This window comes from Dreissena polymorpha, chromosome 5 (genome assembly GCF_020536995.1).
Source record: "Dreissena polymorpha isolate Duluth1 chromosome 5, UMN_Dpol_1.0, whole genome shotgun sequence".
Lineage (NCBI taxonomy): Eukaryota > Metazoa > Mollusca > Bivalvia > Myida > Dreissenidae > Dreissena > Dreissena polymorpha.
Window position 1 is genome coordinate 112,467,571 of NC_068359.1, and position 20,583 is coordinate 112,488,153.

The 20,583-nt window shown below is 38.2% G+C and overlaps 2 protein-coding genes across 5 annotated transcripts in view; both read right to left on the reverse strand.

Moving 5' to 3' along the window:
* Window positions 1-20,583, reverse strand: part of LOC127880903 (E3 ubiquitin/ISG15 ligase TRIM25-like) — a 285,579-nt gene that overhangs the window by 76,830 nt on the left and 188,166 nt on the right. Inside the window, exon 5 of one of the 2 annotated variants that reach the window (XR_008049811.1) lies at window positions 9,720-9,991. The gene's annotated coding sequence lies outside the window, so the exon portion shown is untranslated. Of the gene's footprint in view, window positions 1-9,634; window positions 9,992-20,583 lie in introns of those variants that run through there. The other variant, XR_008049808.1, reaches the window with a different exon arrangement.
* LOC127880899 (neuroglian-like) overlaps window positions 1-20,583 on the reverse strand; it is a 136,238-nt gene that overhangs the window by 31,917 nt on the left and 83,738 nt on the right. For 2 of the 3 annotated variants that reach the window (XM_052428384.1, XM_052428383.1), the window contains exons 9-16: window positions 17,585-17,719; window positions 14,274-14,453; window positions 12,086-12,267; window positions 9,191-9,287; window positions 6,632-6,919; window positions 5,066-5,436; window positions 4,286-4,520; window positions 1,414-1,553 (exon numbers count right to left, since the gene is read on the reverse strand). The exons of the other annotated variant lie outside the window; for it this stretch is intronic. In XM_052428384.1, coding sequence (XP_052284344.1) covers window positions 1,414-1,553; window positions 4,286-4,520; window positions 5,066-5,436; window positions 6,632-6,919; window positions 9,191-9,287; window positions 12,086-12,267; window positions 14,274-14,453; window positions 17,585-17,719 — 1,628 coding nt within the window. The remainder of the gene's footprint in view (window positions 1-1,413; window positions 1,554-4,285; window positions 4,521-5,065; window positions 5,437-6,631; window positions 6,920-9,190; window positions 9,288-12,085; window positions 12,268-14,273; window positions 14,454-17,584; window positions 17,720-20,583) is intronic. 3 annotated transcript variants of the gene reach the window in all.

The following is a 20,583-nucleotide window of genomic DNA, read 5'->3' on the forward strand; positions in this document are numbered from 1 at the left end:
GGGGGGGTGGGGGGTATAATGTGGGTGTGTGATCATTTAATAGATGATCTTTCAAAAATAAGAAATAATAATAAATAATATTTATATTTTGGGGGTGGATTGGGGGGGTTATGGGGGGGGGGCATTGGGGATGGTTTGGGTGGAGTGCATTGTGGTATGTCAGGTAAGTGTTGTTTTGTCAAACTTTAACATAGATTTATCAATAATATGCATATTCTAAGTATAAAAGGGGCATAATTCTGTCAAAATGCTTGATACAGTTGTCTGCTCTTGTTTAAAGGTTGAGGTCATATTGGTAAACAAGTATGCAAAATATGAAAGCAATATGTCAAGGGACACAGGAAATATTTGGGGTAGTAATCAAACTTTAACATAGATTTATCAATAATATGCATATTCTAAGTATAAAAGGGGCCATAATTCTGTCAAAATGCTTGATACAGTTGTCTGCTTTTGTTTATAAGCTGGGGTCATGATGGTTAACAAGTATGCAAAATATGAAAGCAATATGTCAAGGGACAATGAAAATAATTGGTGTAGTACGCAAACTTTAACATTTGCACGCTCACAGAAACGCCAACGCCGACGCCGGGGTGAGTAGGATAGCTCCACTATATATATTTCATATAAAATAGTCGAGCTAAAAATGCTATCTTCAATATTACAAAAGATATGGCCAATGTTAAAGTTTGACGCAAACCAACAAAGCAACAATCAGACAGGGCAAAAACAATATATCCCCCAGTATAGTCTTCCAGTATTTAACGACACACACTTGCTTTCAATCAGAAACTATAAAGAAATTTAATAAATCGTATCAAGAGATCTCACTAGAATAGGAGTATTTTCCAGTTCTTAATTTCCTGTTATCCTTTCTAAACCTTTCTTATGGGTTGAAACAAACAGTTCTGAACACTTTTATGAACAAGTGGTACTTTTCTTCAACCATAAAGCTGTTACAGACACTGTTTCTCTAGCCACAATTGCCTTGATGCTAACAGGGTTTGCGATTAATTTTTTTTACAACTAAACTAAAAACTTCCTTGTCATTATGTTTTTTTTAAACCAAACAAGAAAAACTCCTTAAAAAAGAACACACTCATGAAACTTTGTCTATATGCACACCAGCACTAGATAATTCTGTAAAAGATTGAAGCAAGTGGAATGTAATATATAGAAGGAAACAAAACCTAAGCAAAATGTAGGAGGAGTAGTGAACAGAAGAGAGAGATGAAATTAAGCAGGCATACATCCAGACACACACACAGACACCTTTACCTTCTATATCCCTATGATGATTGGCGATAGATATCATAACAAAAGCTGAAAAGGCATGTGACAGAAACTATTTTTAAGTTCTCCACGTTGGTTTATATAAGAAAGAAGATTGCAAGCCAATTATCTATGACTTACCCGGAACCCCCGGAACTCTCCGTGTATCTGATTGATGGCACCTGACTCCTCCATCCAGACCTTGTCCCAGGTCCATGTCAGACGAGCTGATGAGGCGCTGATCTCAGACACTTCAACGTTGGAAACTATGCCACTTGGAACTGAAGTAACCATGAAATCAGTTATGATCCATTAAAGTCCAAGAGACTGCTAAGAGATTTTTAAAAGCACCCACACTGTTTTTTTTACAAGCATAGAAGCCATGCCAATAGAGAATACCATGCCATGATGGGCACATAACTTAAAAAGTTTGTTAATTAGTGCATGTGAGAAATATATCATTATCTGCTCCATCTTCATGAACAAAAACGAATCATGGTAGCAGCAAACAAACAAAATATGATATGATAAATAAGCCTCGCCCTAGAAAAAATATGGCCTGTATTTTCTTAAAGAAGAGGCTAACTTTAGGGGCAAAATTACATATAAGTGGTAAGTGGACAGCACAGGCTAATCTGGGATGACACTGTATTCACATGCATTAAGTGGTAAGTGGACAGCACAGGCTAATCTGGGATGACACTGTATGCACATGGGGGTAAGTGGACAGCACAGGCTAATCTGGGATGACACTGTATGCACATGCATTAAGTGGTAAGTGGACAGCACAGGCTAATCTGGGATGACACTGTATGCACATGCATTAAGTGGTAAGTGGACAACACAGGCTAATCTGGGATGACACTGTATGCACATGCATTAAGTGGTAAGTGGACAGCACAGGCTAATCTGGGATGACACTGTATGCACATGCATTAAGTGATAAGTGGACAGCACAGGCTAATCTGGGATGACACTGTATGCACATGGGGGTAAGTGGACAGCACAGGCTAATCTGGGATGACACTGTATGCACATGGGGGTAAGTGGTAAGTGGACAGCACAGGCTAATCTGGGATGACACTGTATGCACATGCATCAAGTGGTAAGTGGACAGCACAGGCTAATCTGGGATGACACTGTATGCACATGCATTAAGTGGTAAGTGGACAGCACAGGCTAATCTGGGATGACACTGTATGCACATGGGGGTAAGTGGACAGCACAGGCTAATCTGGGATGACAGTGTATGCACATGGGAGTAAGTGGAAAGCACAAGCTAATCCGGGATGACACTGTATGCACATGCATTAAGTGGTAAGTGGACAGCACAGGCTAATCTGGGATGACACTGTATGCACATGGGGATAATTGGACAGCACAGGCTAATCTGTAATGACACTGTTTGCACATGGGGGTAAGTGGACAGCACAGGCTAATCTGGGATGACACTGTATGCACATGCATTAAGTGGTAAGTGGACAGCACAGGCTGATCTGGGATGACACTGTATGCACATGCATTAAGTGGTAAGTGGACAGCACAGGCTAATCAGGGATGACACTGTTTGCACATGGGGGTAAGTGGACAGCACAGGCTAATCCGGGATGACACTGTATGCACATGCATTAAGTGGTAAGTGGACAGCACAGGCTAATCTGGGATGACACTGTATGCACATGCATTAAGTGGTAAGTGGACAGCACAGGCTAATCTGGGATGACACTGTATGCACATGGGGATAATTGGACAGCACAGGCTAATCTGTGATGACACTGTTTGCACATGGGGGTAAGTGGACAGCACAGGCTAATCTGGGATGACACTGTATGCACATGCATTAAGTGGTAAGTGGACAGCACAGGCTGATCTGGGATGACACTGTATGCACATGCATTAAGTGGTAAGTGTACAGCACAGGCTAATCTGGGATGACACTCTATGCACATGCATTAAGTGGTAAGTGGACAGCACAGGCTAATCTGGGATGACACTGTATGCACATGGGGGTAAGTGGACAGCACAGGCTAATCTGGGATGACACTGTATGCACATGCATTAAGTGGTAAGTGGACAGCACAGGCTAATCTGGGATGACACTGTATGTACATGCATTAATTGGTAAGTGGACAACACAGGCTAATCTGGGATGACACTGTATGTACATGCATTAAGTGGTAAGTGAAAAGCACAGGCTAATCTGGGATGACACTGTATGCACATGCATTAAGTGGTAAGTGGACAGCACAGGCTAATCTATGATGACACTGTTTGCACATGGGGGTAAGTGGACAGCACAGGCTAATCTGGGATGACACTGTATGCACATGCATTAAGTGGTAAGTGGACAGCACAGGCTAATCTTGGATGACACTGTATGCACATGCATTAAGTGGTAAGTGGACAGCACAGGCTAATCTGGGATGACACTGTATGCACATGCATTAAGTGGTAAGTGGACAGCACAGGCTAATCAGGGATGACACTGTATGCACATGGGGGTAAGTGGACAGCACAGACTAAGCTGGGATGACACTGTATGCACATGCATTAAGTGGTAAGTGGACAGCACAGGCTAATCTGGGATGACACTGTATGCACATGCATTAAGTGGTAAGTGGACAGCACAGGCTAATCTGGGATGACACTGTATGTACATGCATTAAGTGGTAAGTGGACAGCACAGGCTAATCTGGGATGACACTGTATGCACATGCATTAAGTGGTAAGTGGACAGTACAGGCTATTCTGGGATGACACTGTATGCACATGAATTAAGTGGTAAGTGGACAGCACAGGCTAATCTGGGATGACACTGTTTTCACATACATTAAGTAGTAAGTGGACAGCACAGGCTAATCTGGGATGACACTGTATGCACATGCATTAAGTGGTAAGTGGACAGCACAGGCTAATCTGGGATGACACTGTTTGCACATGCAATAAGCTTGATTTTCCCTGAGCAGGTCTCAAGTTTGTTTTCCTGCACAGAAACAGCCCCAATCTAGCTTACCATCTTCATACGAGTACAGAGTCCGCTCGACTGTCTCCGCCTTCGACTCCCCCTCACTGTTCTTAGACTTGATTCGCACAATATAAGGTTTGTATGGGTCAGTGGCCGTGTGCTCCAGGGTATGGTTTTGCCAGTTGTCAATGTTGTAGGTGGCCCCCGCCACCTGGCTGCCCCGCTCTCTCACTGTGACCTCGTACTTGAACCCGGGACCGTTGTGCTCCATGAGAGTCATGGGCTGAACAGAGATAGGGTTCAAATATTTGGAAAACAATGTCATAACACCCCCCCCCCCCCCTCCGCCTCACTGCTTTTAAAAAGATCTATCTATTTTAGAGGTTTATTTCAAAGTTGTTGTTTTCACATTATCCTACAATTAATAAGAGCTGTCCCAAGACCGCAAGCTTGACTACTTTTCCAATTTGATAGTGCAATGCATGTTTTTAGGTAGGTCACCTCATATTATGCCCTAAAGATTGAAGTTGCATATCTTTAGTAGTTATAAAGTATGTGAAAACAAAAAGATGTAATTTATAAATGAAAACAAACCATCATTTTTAGAAAAAAGATTTTCACATTTTCACCAATCAATTTTTTATTACTTTAATTACCTTGGCAACCAAGGTATGCACATCATAACAGAAATTAAAGAACTATACCTCTCTCCACACTTAAGTTTTTGCACAGAAAACTTTTTCCTATTTTAAGTAACAATATGCACCATGGAAAATCCAAAACTTGTGAAGCAATACAGAAACATAATTCACTAAATACAATACTCACAATCCACTCTACTTTCAGGAAGTTCCGCCTGTCTCCAATAGAATTGACATTCTGAGGGTTCTTATCGGGCACAGATGGATTCGTTCTGCACACTGTAGGCGTGTGAGAGCTTGGTGAACTGGCCCCAATCTTGTTTGTGGCTATCACACGGAATGTGTAATTTGCCCATGGACTAAGATCAATAGTGGCCGTGTTCTGAGTGTATATCACGGTCTGGGCTGTGACCCACTGGTCTGGGTGGAAAGTTGTGTTGTACTGAACGATGAAGTGAATCACTGGGGCATTGTTTTCTATGCCTTTCACCCACTTTATATCAGCCTGTTTAGCTTTACATCTGTAGATCTCCACGCTTGATGGAGGGTCAGGCTTGTCTGAAATGTACAGGATATACCACTTCTTCCAGATAATGGAATCTAAATAATAATAGTTGAAACAATGTTTGTTTATGCCGTGAACTTAAACAACTCAAATCAACTTTTGTTTCAATGCAAATTTCAATTTTTTTGTACATTTTTTTTTTTTTTTAAACGACAACAACAGAATTGGTGATTTTGAAGAGAATTGTGTAAATAATAATGTACAATATAAGAATATTTGAATTTTTATTAAAGAATTGTAATGTAGTTTTAACCTTATAAACAAGAGCACTGCATAACGGGTGCCACGCTCGGCTGTGAAAGCTTGTCAAGTTGTTTTTTTAGGGGTCACAGTAACCTTGACCTTTGACCTAGTGACCCAAAATGGGTGTGGCGTGTAGAACTCATCAAGGTGCATCTACATATGAAGTTTCAAAGTTGTAGGTGGAAGCACTTTGATTTTCGAGCCTATGTTAAAGTTTTATATTAGATGTTACAGTGACCTTGACCTTTGATCTAGTGACCCAAAAATGGGTGTGGCGTGTAGAACTCATCAAGGTGCATCTACATATGAAGTTTCAAAGTTGTAGGTGGAAGCACTTTGACTATAGAGCCTATGTTAAAGTTTTTTATTAGAGGTCAGTGACCTTGACCTTTGACCTAGTGACCCAAAAATGGGTGTGGCGTGTAGAACTTATCAAGGTGCATCTACATATGAAGTTTCATAGTTGTAGGTGGAAGCACTTTGATTTTAGAGCCAATGTTAAGGTTTTAGCACGACGCCTATGGCGGACGGCGAGCTGTCTATGACAATACATCGGGTTTTCTCCGAAAACAGTCGAGCTACAAATCAGTTTTATAAAATATTAACAACATTTAAGCATTTGTTTGATCAAAATAAACACTTAAGCAAATAAAGAATATAATTATTGACATACACAATAGCATGAAATTATATGATAAAACATATGAAACAAGCCCTACAATTCTTATTACATAACTTTAATTCTTACATTAGTATCTGCTATTTATTATGCAGCACACAATGTTTCACCATAATAAATCCATCTTAATCACACAAACTGTGCAAATTTTCATAGACGGATTTTTCTTAACAAACAAACTGTCAGATTCAAAGATCTCCTCTCCTTTTTTTTAACAGCACTATAGAATATGTCTATTAAAACACAAACTTTCACAAAAAGGTTACCTTTAACCGTAAGAAATGCAAATGCAGTGTCATTGTCGAGCCCATTGGTTATAATGCAGGAATACACTCCGGAATCCCTCACAATGGTGCCAGCAATCGTAAGAGAGTTGTCCTGGAAGTTCTGGGTCATTCTCTGCTCCGTTGAGGACACTTGTTTCCCATCTTTTTCCCAGTATATTTGCATGTTTCTTGCCTCATCAAAGTCAGTTGAACCAGAGCAAGTGAATTTTGCATCGTTTCCAGCCACCACCTCCAGGTCCAAAGGTGCCTGCTCTATTCTCGTCTTTCCTGCAAATCACAAATGTGTTTGAACCTCGCGATGTGCAAAGGTGGTTTAAGTCATGTGCGTAAAATGTCCTAAATTAGCCTGTGCAGTCACCAGAGGCCAATCCGGAACGACACTTTCGGTCTATTAAACTGGATTTTTATTAAAAAGGGTATTCATTCATAAAAAAAATGCAATCAAAGTGGAAAGAGTCCCACTTCACATAAACGCATCCCACTTCACATAAATGCATGAAACCCCTTCTTGTAACAGCATTCAGAGACTCAAAAAGGGATTTGTCTTTAAAGTGACTCATACCCCACACTGCGTTGTCAGCAATATCTTAAGACAAAAACATGTGTGTGGGCTCACTTGAAATGAATTGTCTAACATCTACACTTCATGGTGATGGTATTTGTTTCTTTTTTTAAGCATGAGAAATGTTACTGTTGTTTTCACCCCTAAAATTATTATGAGGACTGACTGAGAAAGATAAAAAAGAGTGAGTTCAATTTTGTTTGTGGGGCTATAATACATTCATCTGAGAGCTTAAATTGCAGATAATTCCATAATAATTTGCACATCCAAAAGCTTGTAACAAGATTTTAAATATGCCCTCAAAGCGTATGCTTTAAAGGGAAACAACATTTCAAGACCTTGCACCTAAAGACCTTGACATTAAATAGAGGGGTGTGTTGAAACAAATTGCCTTTCATGGGGAAAACGTTCGAGCTGAAGAAAAGGTCATGACTGTTAACCTTGAATTGTGACCTTGATAATTGACTGTGGAGCATGGGTGTAGTAAACCACTCATTGTCTGGCCAGGGAAAGTTATAATCAGAAGTGACATTAAAATGCTCACAGATATAAAGATGACCACTAAACCACGACCAAAGCCTTACCAAAGAACTACTTTTATTTTTCTCCCATTTTGTGGCAGTAAAAATAATATTTCTGTCAAAAAATATGCAATACATATTCAAAATGAACAACCCAATAAGAACAAGACTATTGCCAAGCAATAAAAGTCCCCTACCTATGCAGGATCCACCATTTTCAGCAATATTTGTATTTATTTGTTGCCATAGCAACCAGAATTCTTGACATAGGAACAAAATGAAATGACGTGCATAATCTCCATATTGCCATCTATCCATGTTTCAAGTTTCATGAACAAATATTCACAATTTTTAAAGTTATCGCAGGATCCACCATTTTCAGCAATATTTCTAGTCTATTTGTTGCCATAGCAACCAGAATTCTTGAGTGACATAGGAACAAAATAAAATGACGTGCATAATTTCCATATTGCCATCTGTCCATGTTTCAAGTTTCATGAAAAAATATGAAGAACTTCTAAAGCTATCGCAGGATCCAGAAAAGTGTGACAGATTGACAGACACACAGAGCGCAAACCATAAGTTCCTCTCCAGTTTCACCGGTAGGGGACTTATAATTAAACCCCTGGAACTTGTCAGAAAATAAGTGGGAGGAGCTGTGGGATCTATTTTCAAATTTTTGCTGTTTTTTGTAATATTTTGCTTTTAGAATCATTTGAGCTGATGCCCTGAAGTTCCACTTATGTATATTTTGAACTCATGCCTCTGCCAGTTGAACATATAACCCAGCACTCTAGAACGGTTTATTCCGCATGTTGGGGTTTAAGACAAGTTATATGTTATCATAAATGCTGATGCCTTTTTTACAGTAAGAATTTGGAAGAATCAAAAAGCTTCATGCAAGCAGCCAAAAATACAACAATGTTTTGGTTTGTTTCAAATGATGTTCTTTTAACTATGCAATCTGTTAACTCAACACTTACTTCTGACACGCATATAGCAGACAGAGGAGATATACATCTAACACTTACTTCTGACACGCATATAGCAGACAGAGGAGATATACATCTAACACTTACTTCTGACACGCATATAGCAGACAGAGGAGGTTACATCTAACACTTACTTCTGACACGCATATAGCAGACAGAGGAGGTTACATCTAACACTTACTTCGGACACGCATATAGCAGACAGAGGAGGTTACATCTAACACTTACTTCGGACACGCATATAGCAGACAGAGGAGGTTACATCTAACACTTACTTCTGACACGCATATAGCAGACAGAGGAGGTTACATCTAACACTTACTTCTGACACGCATATAGCAGACAGAGGAGGTTACATCTAACACTTACTTCTGACACGCATATAGCAGACAGAGGAGGTTACATATAACACTTACTTCTGACACGCATATAGCAGACAGAGGAGGTAACATCTAACACTTACTTCTGACACGCATATAGCAGACAGAGGAGGTTACATCTTGTTTGAACTTGTTGCTGGCCTGACACCTGTAGTCGCCTGCGTCTGCCAGACCTACATTCTACAAAAGTCAAACACAATAACAAAACAGTTCTAAAGCTTCCATAATGGTTGTTCCATGGATGTATATGAGCTGAGTTCTAGGACAAACAAGCTTCATACATGTGCCTATAGTATCGTGGAAGATAAGCAGTCCACACAGGCAAGTAAGGGATTACACTTTCCAAGTTTCTGGATTTTATTCTTTTCTCTATTAAGAAAAACCTAGTCTATATAGAAAATGTCATCCATGACAAGCATGTGGATGATACTTTACACACACATATTAAGCCTGATGTTCCCTGAGTGAGATGCTGAAGAGCAGGTTTAACATAATGATTTGTTTTACCTTTAGTCCATGTATGTAACAAGATGTGTTTGTGAAACACAATGTCCCCCTATATGATGTTTGACCTTGAAGGATGACCTTGACCTTGTGAAGGATGACCTTGACCTTGACCTTTCACCACTCAAAATGTGCAGCTCCATGAGATACACATGCATGCCAAATATCAAGTTGCTATCTTCAATATTGCAAAAGTATTCATAAAATAAGTGATTTGGGCCACATATATTTGACCTCTGACCTTGAAGGATGACCTTGACCTTTCACCACTCAAAATGTGCAGCTCCATGAGATGCACATGCATGCCAAATATCAAGTTGCTATCTTCAATATTGCAAAAGTATTTATAAAATAAGCGATTTTGGCCACATATATTTGACCTCTGACCTTGAAGGATGACCTTGACCTTTCACCACTCAAAATGTGCAGCTTCATAAGATACACATGCATGCCAAATATGAAGTTGCCATCTTCAATATAACAAAAGTTATTGCAAAATGTTAAAGTTGGCGCAAACAGACCAACAGACCAAAAGACAGACAAACAGACAGGGCAAAAACAATATGTCCCCCACTACTATAGTGGGGGACATAAAAAGGCTGCAAATACAAACCTAATGTTCCTATGATTATAGACACACTGTCATTATGCAATTTAAAAAAATACCGTTAAAAGTTGTGTATAAGGCGCACTTTTTTACCCCAAAATTTCATTTTAAAAACTTGATGCACGTTATAATGCACAACTACAGCAATGCCAAGACATTTTTTCCCTGTCAGTTACCCAGTTGCGGTTATTCGTATCATTCTGTTTCCCGGTGTATAAACTGTACTTTGTTAATAATAGTGTTATATTTACGATCTGAATAAGATGGACAAACATTATAAAGTTAACATAAATATTTTCTATCTTTTTCAGGTACATACAGAGCATTGAAATCAAATAAATTTGAAGAAGAGAATGAAAAACAAGGAAGCCATTTTTATTTAAATGTCATTGTTTTCCCACAATATTATACCCTACTGTACTAGGGTTACACAATTTATTTGGAGGCACTTGTCGATTTATAATAGTATGTCCGCAAGGTTTTTCCCGATATATTTATGATTATTTTTTTCTGCTTTTCGAATGTGTTAATAAAATTGATGTTGTGTTTGTTTACACGTTTTCATACGTCTTGTCAAGATTGAGGATGTGGTTATCGAGCTGTCAAGTTTTGTGTAGCTGGACTATTATCAAAACATGCGAACCGGCAAACAGCTTCACACCTCCATTGTTTGTTTATTTCCGGTAATGTCATAATGGTGTTGAGAAGTTTGAGTCGTTAAAATCTCCTGTCAATTATAGACACACTCGAAAAGAACGCATGATATCAGCAATGTAAATAAACGCGCGGTTGTGAATAAGTCATGCATGAATAACCACGTGACAATACCAATCAATAATGTCAGTTTCTTAGTTATAACACTAATCCATCCGTTATGTGTACTCCTCCACGATAAAATCGTGGACAGTTACTTCGGAGACAAACCTTGATGGTATCCTCGTGGAAAGTGTGCATTTCATGCATAATTCATTTAAATCCAAACATTTATTGTTACGCATAATATGATTAAAAAAAAACACACAAACTAGTTGTATCATTATCGTCTTTAAAATAATTAATAATTGAAGCAATAAAAGAACACGGAAGATCGGCAATGTAAATATAACGATTTTCAGTTAGCCTGTGGTATGGAAACTTTTTTTCCCCATTTTTTAGCTTAAAAAAGTAGATGCGTGTTACACAACCTTTTACGGTAGTTGAAATGCTTTGCCATGGGATATTGATCATTTGAAGTCATTTGGTTAATTTTTAAATCAAAATAACAAAGATATTGCGATTCAACTACAAAACGGACTTAAAGTATGAAACCTAAACTTCAAAGTTTCAAACCTTAACCTTAACCACAAAGTCCTAAACCTAAACCTCAAAGTTCTAAACTTTAACCTTAAAGTCTTAATTCTTCACCTAAAAGTCCTAAACCTAAACCTCAAAGTCCTAAACCTTAATCTTAATGTCCCAAACCTAAACCTCAAAGTCCTAAACCTAAATGTCCCAAACCTAAACCTCAAAGTCCTAAACCTAAACCTCAAAGTCCAAAACTTAAACCTCAAAGTCCTAAACCTTATTCTAAATGTCCCAAACCTAAACCTCAAAGTCCTAAATCTAAATCTAAATGTCCCAAACCTAAACCTCAAAGTCCTAAACCTAAACCACAAAGGCCTAAAAAAATTTTTTTTAAATCCACACGCTAACCACCTGTGATTGTAAAGGAAAAATATCCCTTATTAAATTATTCTACTTTTTTAATTATCAAAAAATAAATTATTACACGTTGGCCTGAAAGATGTCTTTATATCATGCACATCAAAAGTTTATCTTGGCCTATAAATAGGAGATTTCTTACAATTAGACAAAAAAAAGCGCTCACCTTGATAAACAAACTGCCAGATGTCATGATCTGGAACCGTCCGCCGGTAATAAGGGAGGAACCACGGTACCAGGTGATAACAGGATCTGGTTTACCAGTCACTACACAGGTGATGGTCACTGACTGGCCCTCAGCCACTTTCAAATTTAATGGCGGCGGTTCTATGATGGTTGGAGCCTCCTCTAGAATAACGTATAGTGAACAATTTTTCGAAATGCTCCATGCTTTTACAGTTTCATTATTTGGTAACCATTATTATTGGAATACTGCAGGGACTACCCTACTGGCGACAAGAGCGATAATTTCGCTCTTACGCCCGTGATTTCGCCCTACAAACCCAGAAAAGCGAAGATAAAGTTGCCAAATTTTTTGAGTAAATAAGACCACCGGAAAAGCAAAAAATTAAGCCACCCGATTATTTTTGCTAAGGCATGCTACCACCCGAAGGTGATAAGCAAGTTAATTGTTTGTTGTTTTTCTAACGGTTACACAATTATCCCTCCTCACGGATCGTTAATTGACTGTGACAAAGCAGTCCCTTAATATTGGTTGCTATAACAACACACTCGTGCCTCTTCGTGCGTGCCACAAGTTGCCTTATAATTACGTGATAATTGATTGACCATCCGATATTGCAGGTTTTTGGCAGATGGCACGGTTAAAGAAAAATAATTCAAGAAAAAAAAAATTGATCAAAGGTCTATTAATTGCGTAGATCCACTATAAAGTCCAGCGAGTTTTGTCAGTTTGTTAATCCACAGATAATTACGAGTAACACTCATCTTATAGATATAAACTGGAATCACAGTTCATTTTTTGATACTAAAAAGTCAAATACTACACATAAACATTGAGAAAACACATTTCCTCGATTAGATATAAATTATCCGAGTAGAATTAAATTGCTACATCATAACCATCGACATTGCAAATGGCGGACGTATTGTAACACTCAACCCGCGTTCAATTCAAAACTGATGATTCAAATTACAAGTAATGGTGATTCATTAATGGAGAAAGCATTAACTGGATTTAACAAACATTTGATAAAGATTGTTAAACCAGATAACAACAAGGAAAATTTGGATTATTAAAGTTAAAAAGGTAAGGCATTCTTAAGTGTACATATTTCGGACATGTATAGTATTCGGATAAACAGTAAAAGATATACTAGATGTTCCATGCATTAAAATTGTGTTTTGTTACAAAAGCAGTCATAGGGATGATGATAATATAATAACGATAAATATGTGATGAAAAGGTGCTACCGGTACATATCTTAAATTACTTAAATGTGTTAAATGACTTAAATGTGTTATGATGAAGTAGATTTTAGACAGTGAGAATTTATTGTTTTTACAAATAAACAAAGTATAATGATAGAAATAATAAAAGATGTGAAATGAACATGTTTTGTTTTTGATATTGTTCGCACAAACTTCTCCCTGATTTAACTTCTCCCTGTTTCAGAAAAAGGAGAAGTTACTTCTCCCTATTTTTAAGGCCTAGGGTAGTCCCTGATACTGTTTGACAATATTTGATAAGAAAAGCCCCAAAATGTAGTCACTACTGATTGCATGCAATTTCAGTTAAATATTATATCACGGAATAAAAAAGGATAAATGACAAAATTCTAGAGATAAAGGTATAGCAAGTTTTAAACGTTGTACTATTAGTTACACTGTAAGTAACTGATGGTGTTGTATGGTATGAAAGTACTAAGGGTGTATATCCCATACCCATCAGTTACTAACTGTGTAACGATTATATCTCAACCGAATACACGCTTACTTGGGGTGTATGGAAATTATTCAAGGTGTATGGAAAATACACCATGGGCACGTGACCGCTCTTAGCCAATCGGATTAGGTCATTTTTGTAGGAGGTGAGATATAATTAAATACCATGACTTGTTTACTTGTTAGAAATCCACAGGTAACTACCTCTTTAACATCAACTAAATCCTATTTATTTTACCATATGCCACTAGGCTAGCTCATGACCAGCCCGCGCATCTACACAGTCTTGTAAGGAGCTACACTGTCTGCTACAAAGTGTCCAGGTCTCATTTGCTGACAGGTAGGCTCCTGGCCAGACTCTGCAGATGCACAGGCTGGTAAGGAGCTATACCGGCCACAAATGCCATAAGACCTAATTTTGAATGATCAGGTCATATATAATAACTTACCTAGTACATTGAGGTAAAAGTCAGCAAAAACATAGCCGTGTTTGTTGCTAGCATTACACTGGATGTTCATGTGGTCTTCTAGGGTAAGGTCAGTCAAAGTGATGTTGTAGTCATTGGGTTTGTGAAAGCGGGAATTCTTGAAAATCCGCGGGTCAGTCACATACTCTGACCCTTGCTGAGCTGCAGTCATAAAAATATACATAAATCACATTTATTCTTCAATTTCACTGCGGCCATTATTTGCAGACTTGCTTCTAATAGAACAACCTTGATGTACCAGTCATAATGAGTGTAGAAAGGCCCACAACATGAAAACACTTATAGATAGACACAACCTGATGTAAATAAAAAGGAACAGTATTAAAATTAATAATAAGCACAAACTACAGTCAATCTTGTGCTTGCGACTACTTGAATTAAGCGACTTTTGTCTTATGCGACCACTTTGAATCCCGCCCGAGCGTTTTTACTATATTTTCATATTGTATTAAGCGACTTTTGTCTTTACGCGACCAGCGACCGCTGATTTTAGTGTATTTTAATGTCCAAGTCTTGAATTAAGCGATCACTTTGAGGTAATCGTGGTAAATCTGTTGACCGTTCAGGGACAAATCAGTGCTAATTGCTTATCTAAGCCGATAAGATTAACGATTACACCTTTGTTTTGATATTCACACCAGCCATTTTCCTTTGTCTTGATGACCGGTTCTGACCGGTGTTAATTCTGACTGCTTATCATTTTTTGGTGTTGAATTATACAGTGAGGTATTGCCAACAGTCTACGGGTTAAAGAAATTACTATCTGGGACGTTAAGTGACACATTTGATCGCCGATTTTATTGCAGAAACAATGCGCCGACGCGACAAACATTTTCACAGCGTTCTCGAGAGGTGTAAACAATAAACTATTAATCTGTAACATGTGTCGAAATCCGTTCATTACAAAATGTAATTGCTATTATGCTAATTAGTTTGTGTTAGCAAATTTTCCAATCATGCCTGTTTATTTAGTTTTCAATCGACATGTTTAATTTATTTAGCTACAACATGTGGGGCCAGTATTTCAATCACAGTGCAGTTTTTTAAAATCATATTTGGGGCTGAAATTCAGCCCCATTTCTAATCTCAAAAAGAGTTCCGTGGTCGGAGACATATGTCCCCAAAACAGGGCTTTGAACTAGTGACCCCAGTTTCAATAGGGGTCATCTACTGTCCAAGGCCAATGCACATGTGAAGTATCAAGCCAATCAGTCAATTCGTTGACGAGTTATTGATCGGAATTTTTTTTCACAATTATTGTGACAGTGACTTTGACCTTTGACCTAGTGACCCCAATTTCAATAGGGGTCAACTACTGTCCAAGGCAAATGCACATGGGGAGTATTAAGCCAATCGGTGGATTCTTTGAAGAGTTATTGATAAGAAACAATTTTCCCACTTATTGTGACAGTGACCATGACCTTTGACCTAGTGACCCCAATTTCAATAGGATTCATCTACTGTCCAAGTCCAATGCACATGGGAAGTATCAAGCCAATCAGTCAATTTGTTGCAAGTTATTGATTTGAAACGATTTTCACACTTATTGTGACAGTGACCTTGACCTTGTTTACCCAATTTCAATAGGGGTCATCTCCTGTCCAAGGCCAATACACATGTGAAGTATCAAGCCAATCAGTCAATTCATGGATTTAATGATCGGATTTGATTTTCACACTTATTGTGACAGTGACCTTGACCTTTGACCTGTTGACGAGTTATTGATCGGAAACAATTTTAACACTTATTGTGACAGTTATCTTTACCTTTGACCTAGTGACCCTAATTTCCATAGGTGTCATCTTCTGTACAAGGCCAATGCACATGTAAAGTATCAAGCCAATCGGTCAATCCGTTGACGGGTAATTAATTGGAAACAATTTTCACACTTAGTGTGATAGTGACCTTGATCTTTTTCCCTAGTGACCACAATTTCAATAGGAGTCATCTACTGTCCACGGCCAATACACATGTGAAGTATCAAACCAATCGTTCAATTCTTTGACGAGTTATTAATCAGAAACGATCTGGTCTACAGACAGATCGACAGACTGACCAACATCCAGCAAAACAATATACCCCCACTTCTTCGAAGGGGGGCATGAAAAGTTTATATTGTTCTCAAATGACTGCATATTATTTCCACTTATTGTGACAGTGACCATGACCTTTGACCTAGTGACCCCAATTTCAATAGGATTCATCTACTGTCCAAGTCCAATGCACATGGGAAGTATCAAGCCAATCAGTCAATTTGTTGCAAGTTATTGATTTGAAACGATTTTCACACTTATTGTGACAGTGACCTTGACCTTGTTTACCCAATTTCAATAGGGGTCATCTCCTGTCCAAGGCCAATACACATGTGAAGTATCAAGCCAATCAGTCAATTCATGGATTTAATGATCGGATTTGATTTTCACACTTATTGTGACAGTGACCTTGACCTTTGACCTGTTGACGAGTTATTGATCGGAAACAATTTTAACACTTATTGTGACAGTTATCTTTACCTTTGACCTAGTGACCCTAATTTCCATAGGTGTCATCTTCTGTACAAGGCCAATGCACATGTAAAGTATCAAGCCAATCGGTCAATCCGTTGACGGGTAATTAATTGGAAACAATTTTCACACTTAGTGTGATAGTGACCTTGATCTTTTTCCCTAGTGACCACAATTTCAATAGGAGTCATCTACTGTCCACGGCCAATACACATGTGAAGTATCAAACCAATCGTTCAATTCTTTGACGAGTTATTAATCGGAAACGATCTGGTCTACAGACAGATCGACAGACTGACCAACATCCAGCAAAACAATATACCCCCACTTCTTCGAAGGGGGGCATGAAAAGTTTATATTGTTCTCAAATGACTGCATATTATTTCCAATTGAAGATTTCAACAAAAAAATGCATTTTTTTTTTAAACATTGCAACATTTAGTTCATCTCCCTATCCAGCTCTTTAATTTTAACCAAAGTAAATAATTAAATCGTTAACATGAACAACATCAATTTCCCAATTAAGTCTAAACATTGCAATTTTCCCTAATCCAAATGAAACAGCAACATTCCCAAAATGGTGAAAAAGAACAACACTGCAGTGCAAAACCAAGCTGTTCATACATTGCTGCTTGAACAGGAACATCTAATTACTTTTCTCATGATATCTACAAACAGCTGATATGTGGTAATAGTGCAGTAAGTATTCAAAGACAATGAAGGATCACTGTGGGATCTGTGATAGACCCAACACGTGTTACAACTGACCTGCTTCCAAGGGCACCCCGTTGATGTACCAGTTATAATTGGGTTCAGGGGACCCCTTGGCCCGGCAGATGAAGGTCACTTTCTCTTTCGTACTTTTCTCCTGGCTCACAGGCTCATCCACCCACTCCGGGCCAGCTGCAAAGCAGAGAAAATCAGGGGTACACTAACACCATGGGCTTATACTGATATTTTTTGAGGATTGCTACTTAGGTGTTTTTTTTCTTACATATTTTAATATATTCACAAAAATAGTATGTACCAAAAATGATTTGCATTTTATAAGAATACTGTGGCATAGAAAGTTATATACTGTTATTTTGTTAAAATCTTTATATAAGTCAAAATAAAGAAGCCAATGGTTATTTGGCATCTGAGTGTACAGAAATGAAATGATCGTACGACAATTTTAACTTACGAGAGAATTGTGTAATCTTAATAAGTAGACGAACTAGCTCGCCAGGCTCGTCAAATATATATGGCGCTTGATGCCAATGTAATTAATTAAGTACTGAAAATTTATAATCATATGATATGGACTTTAGCAATAATGTATTTTCGAAAAATTTATCGTATCGTAAATGTGTACTATGATGTTTATTGAAACGGTTCCCAGCACTGTTGATTTGTTGGTTTTTGTTTGTTTGTTTTTTATATTGGAAATATGAACAGATGTGTTATCCCTTAACAATTTCCTAAAAAACAATCAAGAAACAAGTCACACTGATCCCCACATAGTTTTGACACAGAAAAATCCACTATATATTCGACAGTTGATAAAAAGTCACACCTGGCAATAATTTAGCCAGAAATTAAGAGGAGTTAAAAAACACAACATTTTGTAAATATATATTTTATATTGGAAAAACTGACAAGAACAATAATTCTGCCAAAAACTAATCACAGCCAAGACTTCTTTCTAAACAATCCATGACAAATGAAGGTCATTCAACTGTGAAAGTCAGAGGTCATTCAACTGTGAAAGTCTGAAGTCATTCAACTATGTAAGTCTGAGGTCATTCAACTGTGAAAGTCTGAAGTCATTCAACTATGAAAGTCTGAGGTCATTCAACTGTGAAAGTCTGAGGTCATTCAACTGTGAAAGTCTGAAGTCATTCAACTGTGAAAGTCTGAGGTCATTCAACTGTGAAAGTCTGAGGTCATTAAACTGTGAAAGTCTTAGGTCATTCTACTGTGAAAAACATTAAATTTGGGGTTTGTACATTCTTAAGTAGAACAAGAGTGCCAAACTGTCACAAGATACGCCCGTTCGAAGGTTTTGGACACCATGCTCAATGCTTGAAAGTGTCCTCAAGACCTAGTTATTGACCCGGCATGACCCATATTTGAACTTGACCTAGATATCACTTAGATGTAACATCTGACTAAATTTGGTGAAGATCAGATGAAAACTACTTCAATTAAAGAGCGGACAACATGCTTAATGCTTGAAATGCACTATGTGACCTCGTTTTTGACCCGGCATGACCCATGTTCGAACTTGACCTACATATCATCTAGACACAACTTCTGACCAAATTAGGTGAAGATCAGATGAAAACTACTTCAATTAGAGAGCGGACACCATGCTAAATGCTTGAAATGCACTAAGTAACCTCGTGACCTAGTTTTTGACCCGGCATGACCCATATTTGAACTTGACCTACATATCATCTAGACACAACTTCTGACCAAATTTGGTGAAGATCGGATGAATACAATTTGAATTAGAGTCCGGACAAAGTGGCGCCGTTGAAAATGCACTAATTGACCCTATGACCTAGTTTTTGACCCGGCATGACCCATATTCGAACTTGGCCTATATATCAACTAGATGCAACTGCTGACCAAGTTTGGTGAAGATCGGATGAATACAATTTGAAATAGAGTCCGGACAAAGTGGCCCCTTTGAAAATGCACTTATTGACCCTATGACCTAGTTTTTGACCCGGCATGACCCATATTCGAACTTGGCCTAGATATCAACTAGATGCAACTGCTGACCAAGTTTGGTGAAGATCGGATGAATACAATTTGAAATAGAGTCCGGACAAAGTGGCCCCTTTGAAAATGCACTTATTGACCCTATGACCTAGTTTTTGACCCGGCATGACCCATATTCGAACTTGGCCTAGATATCAACTAGATGCAACTGCTGACCAAGTTTGGTGAAGATCGGATGAATACAATTTGAATTAGAGTCCGGACAAAGTGATGCCTTCCGCCCGCCGCCCGCCGCCCGCCGCCCGCCCGCCGCCCGCCAAGGGGTTTCACATAATACGTCCCGTATTTTATACGGGCGTATAAAAACAGACAAGTTGAAAACATTAGTCACATGACATGAAAAACCAACAAAGGGCCGTAATTTTCTGTGAAAACTTGTTGCATATAAAAAAAATTAACACATTCATCTAAATATTTAAGTCAGAAACTGTGAAACTCAAAGTTTTAGCAAGATCCACACAGTACATAAGTAGATAAGTCAACAACAAAATCTTTGGGAAAGACATTCAGACATATTTACATATAGTTGGAAAAGTGCAATGCTTTATGCTTCTCACTCTATTGGGTCATAATAAACTTACTTAAAGCTTACTAACAATGTTAATGTCAAAGGCCTTAGTAGAACTCCAACAATCCACAACAACAATTTTATACTCAAGGGAATGTAGTAGGCCTTAGAATGTGCTACAACAACATAACCCCATACACATGAAAGCATGCTTACAACATTAACATCACCCGTTCACATGTATTTGAGGCTCACTCTAGAAAATCAAGGCTTAATACATGTGCATTCAGTTTCTCCGCAGATTAACCTGTTCAGTCTGCATAGGCTAATCAAGGGGAACACTTTCAGAAGTGAATAAACTCTGCTAAGAAAAGACTTTCTTTAAACGAAAAAATAGCATTTAAGGGGAAAGCGTCTTCCCTAATCTTGGACAAGACTTTAAGCAAATGCATTAAGGCCTGTTTTCCAAGAGCCAGACCATTACTAAGCT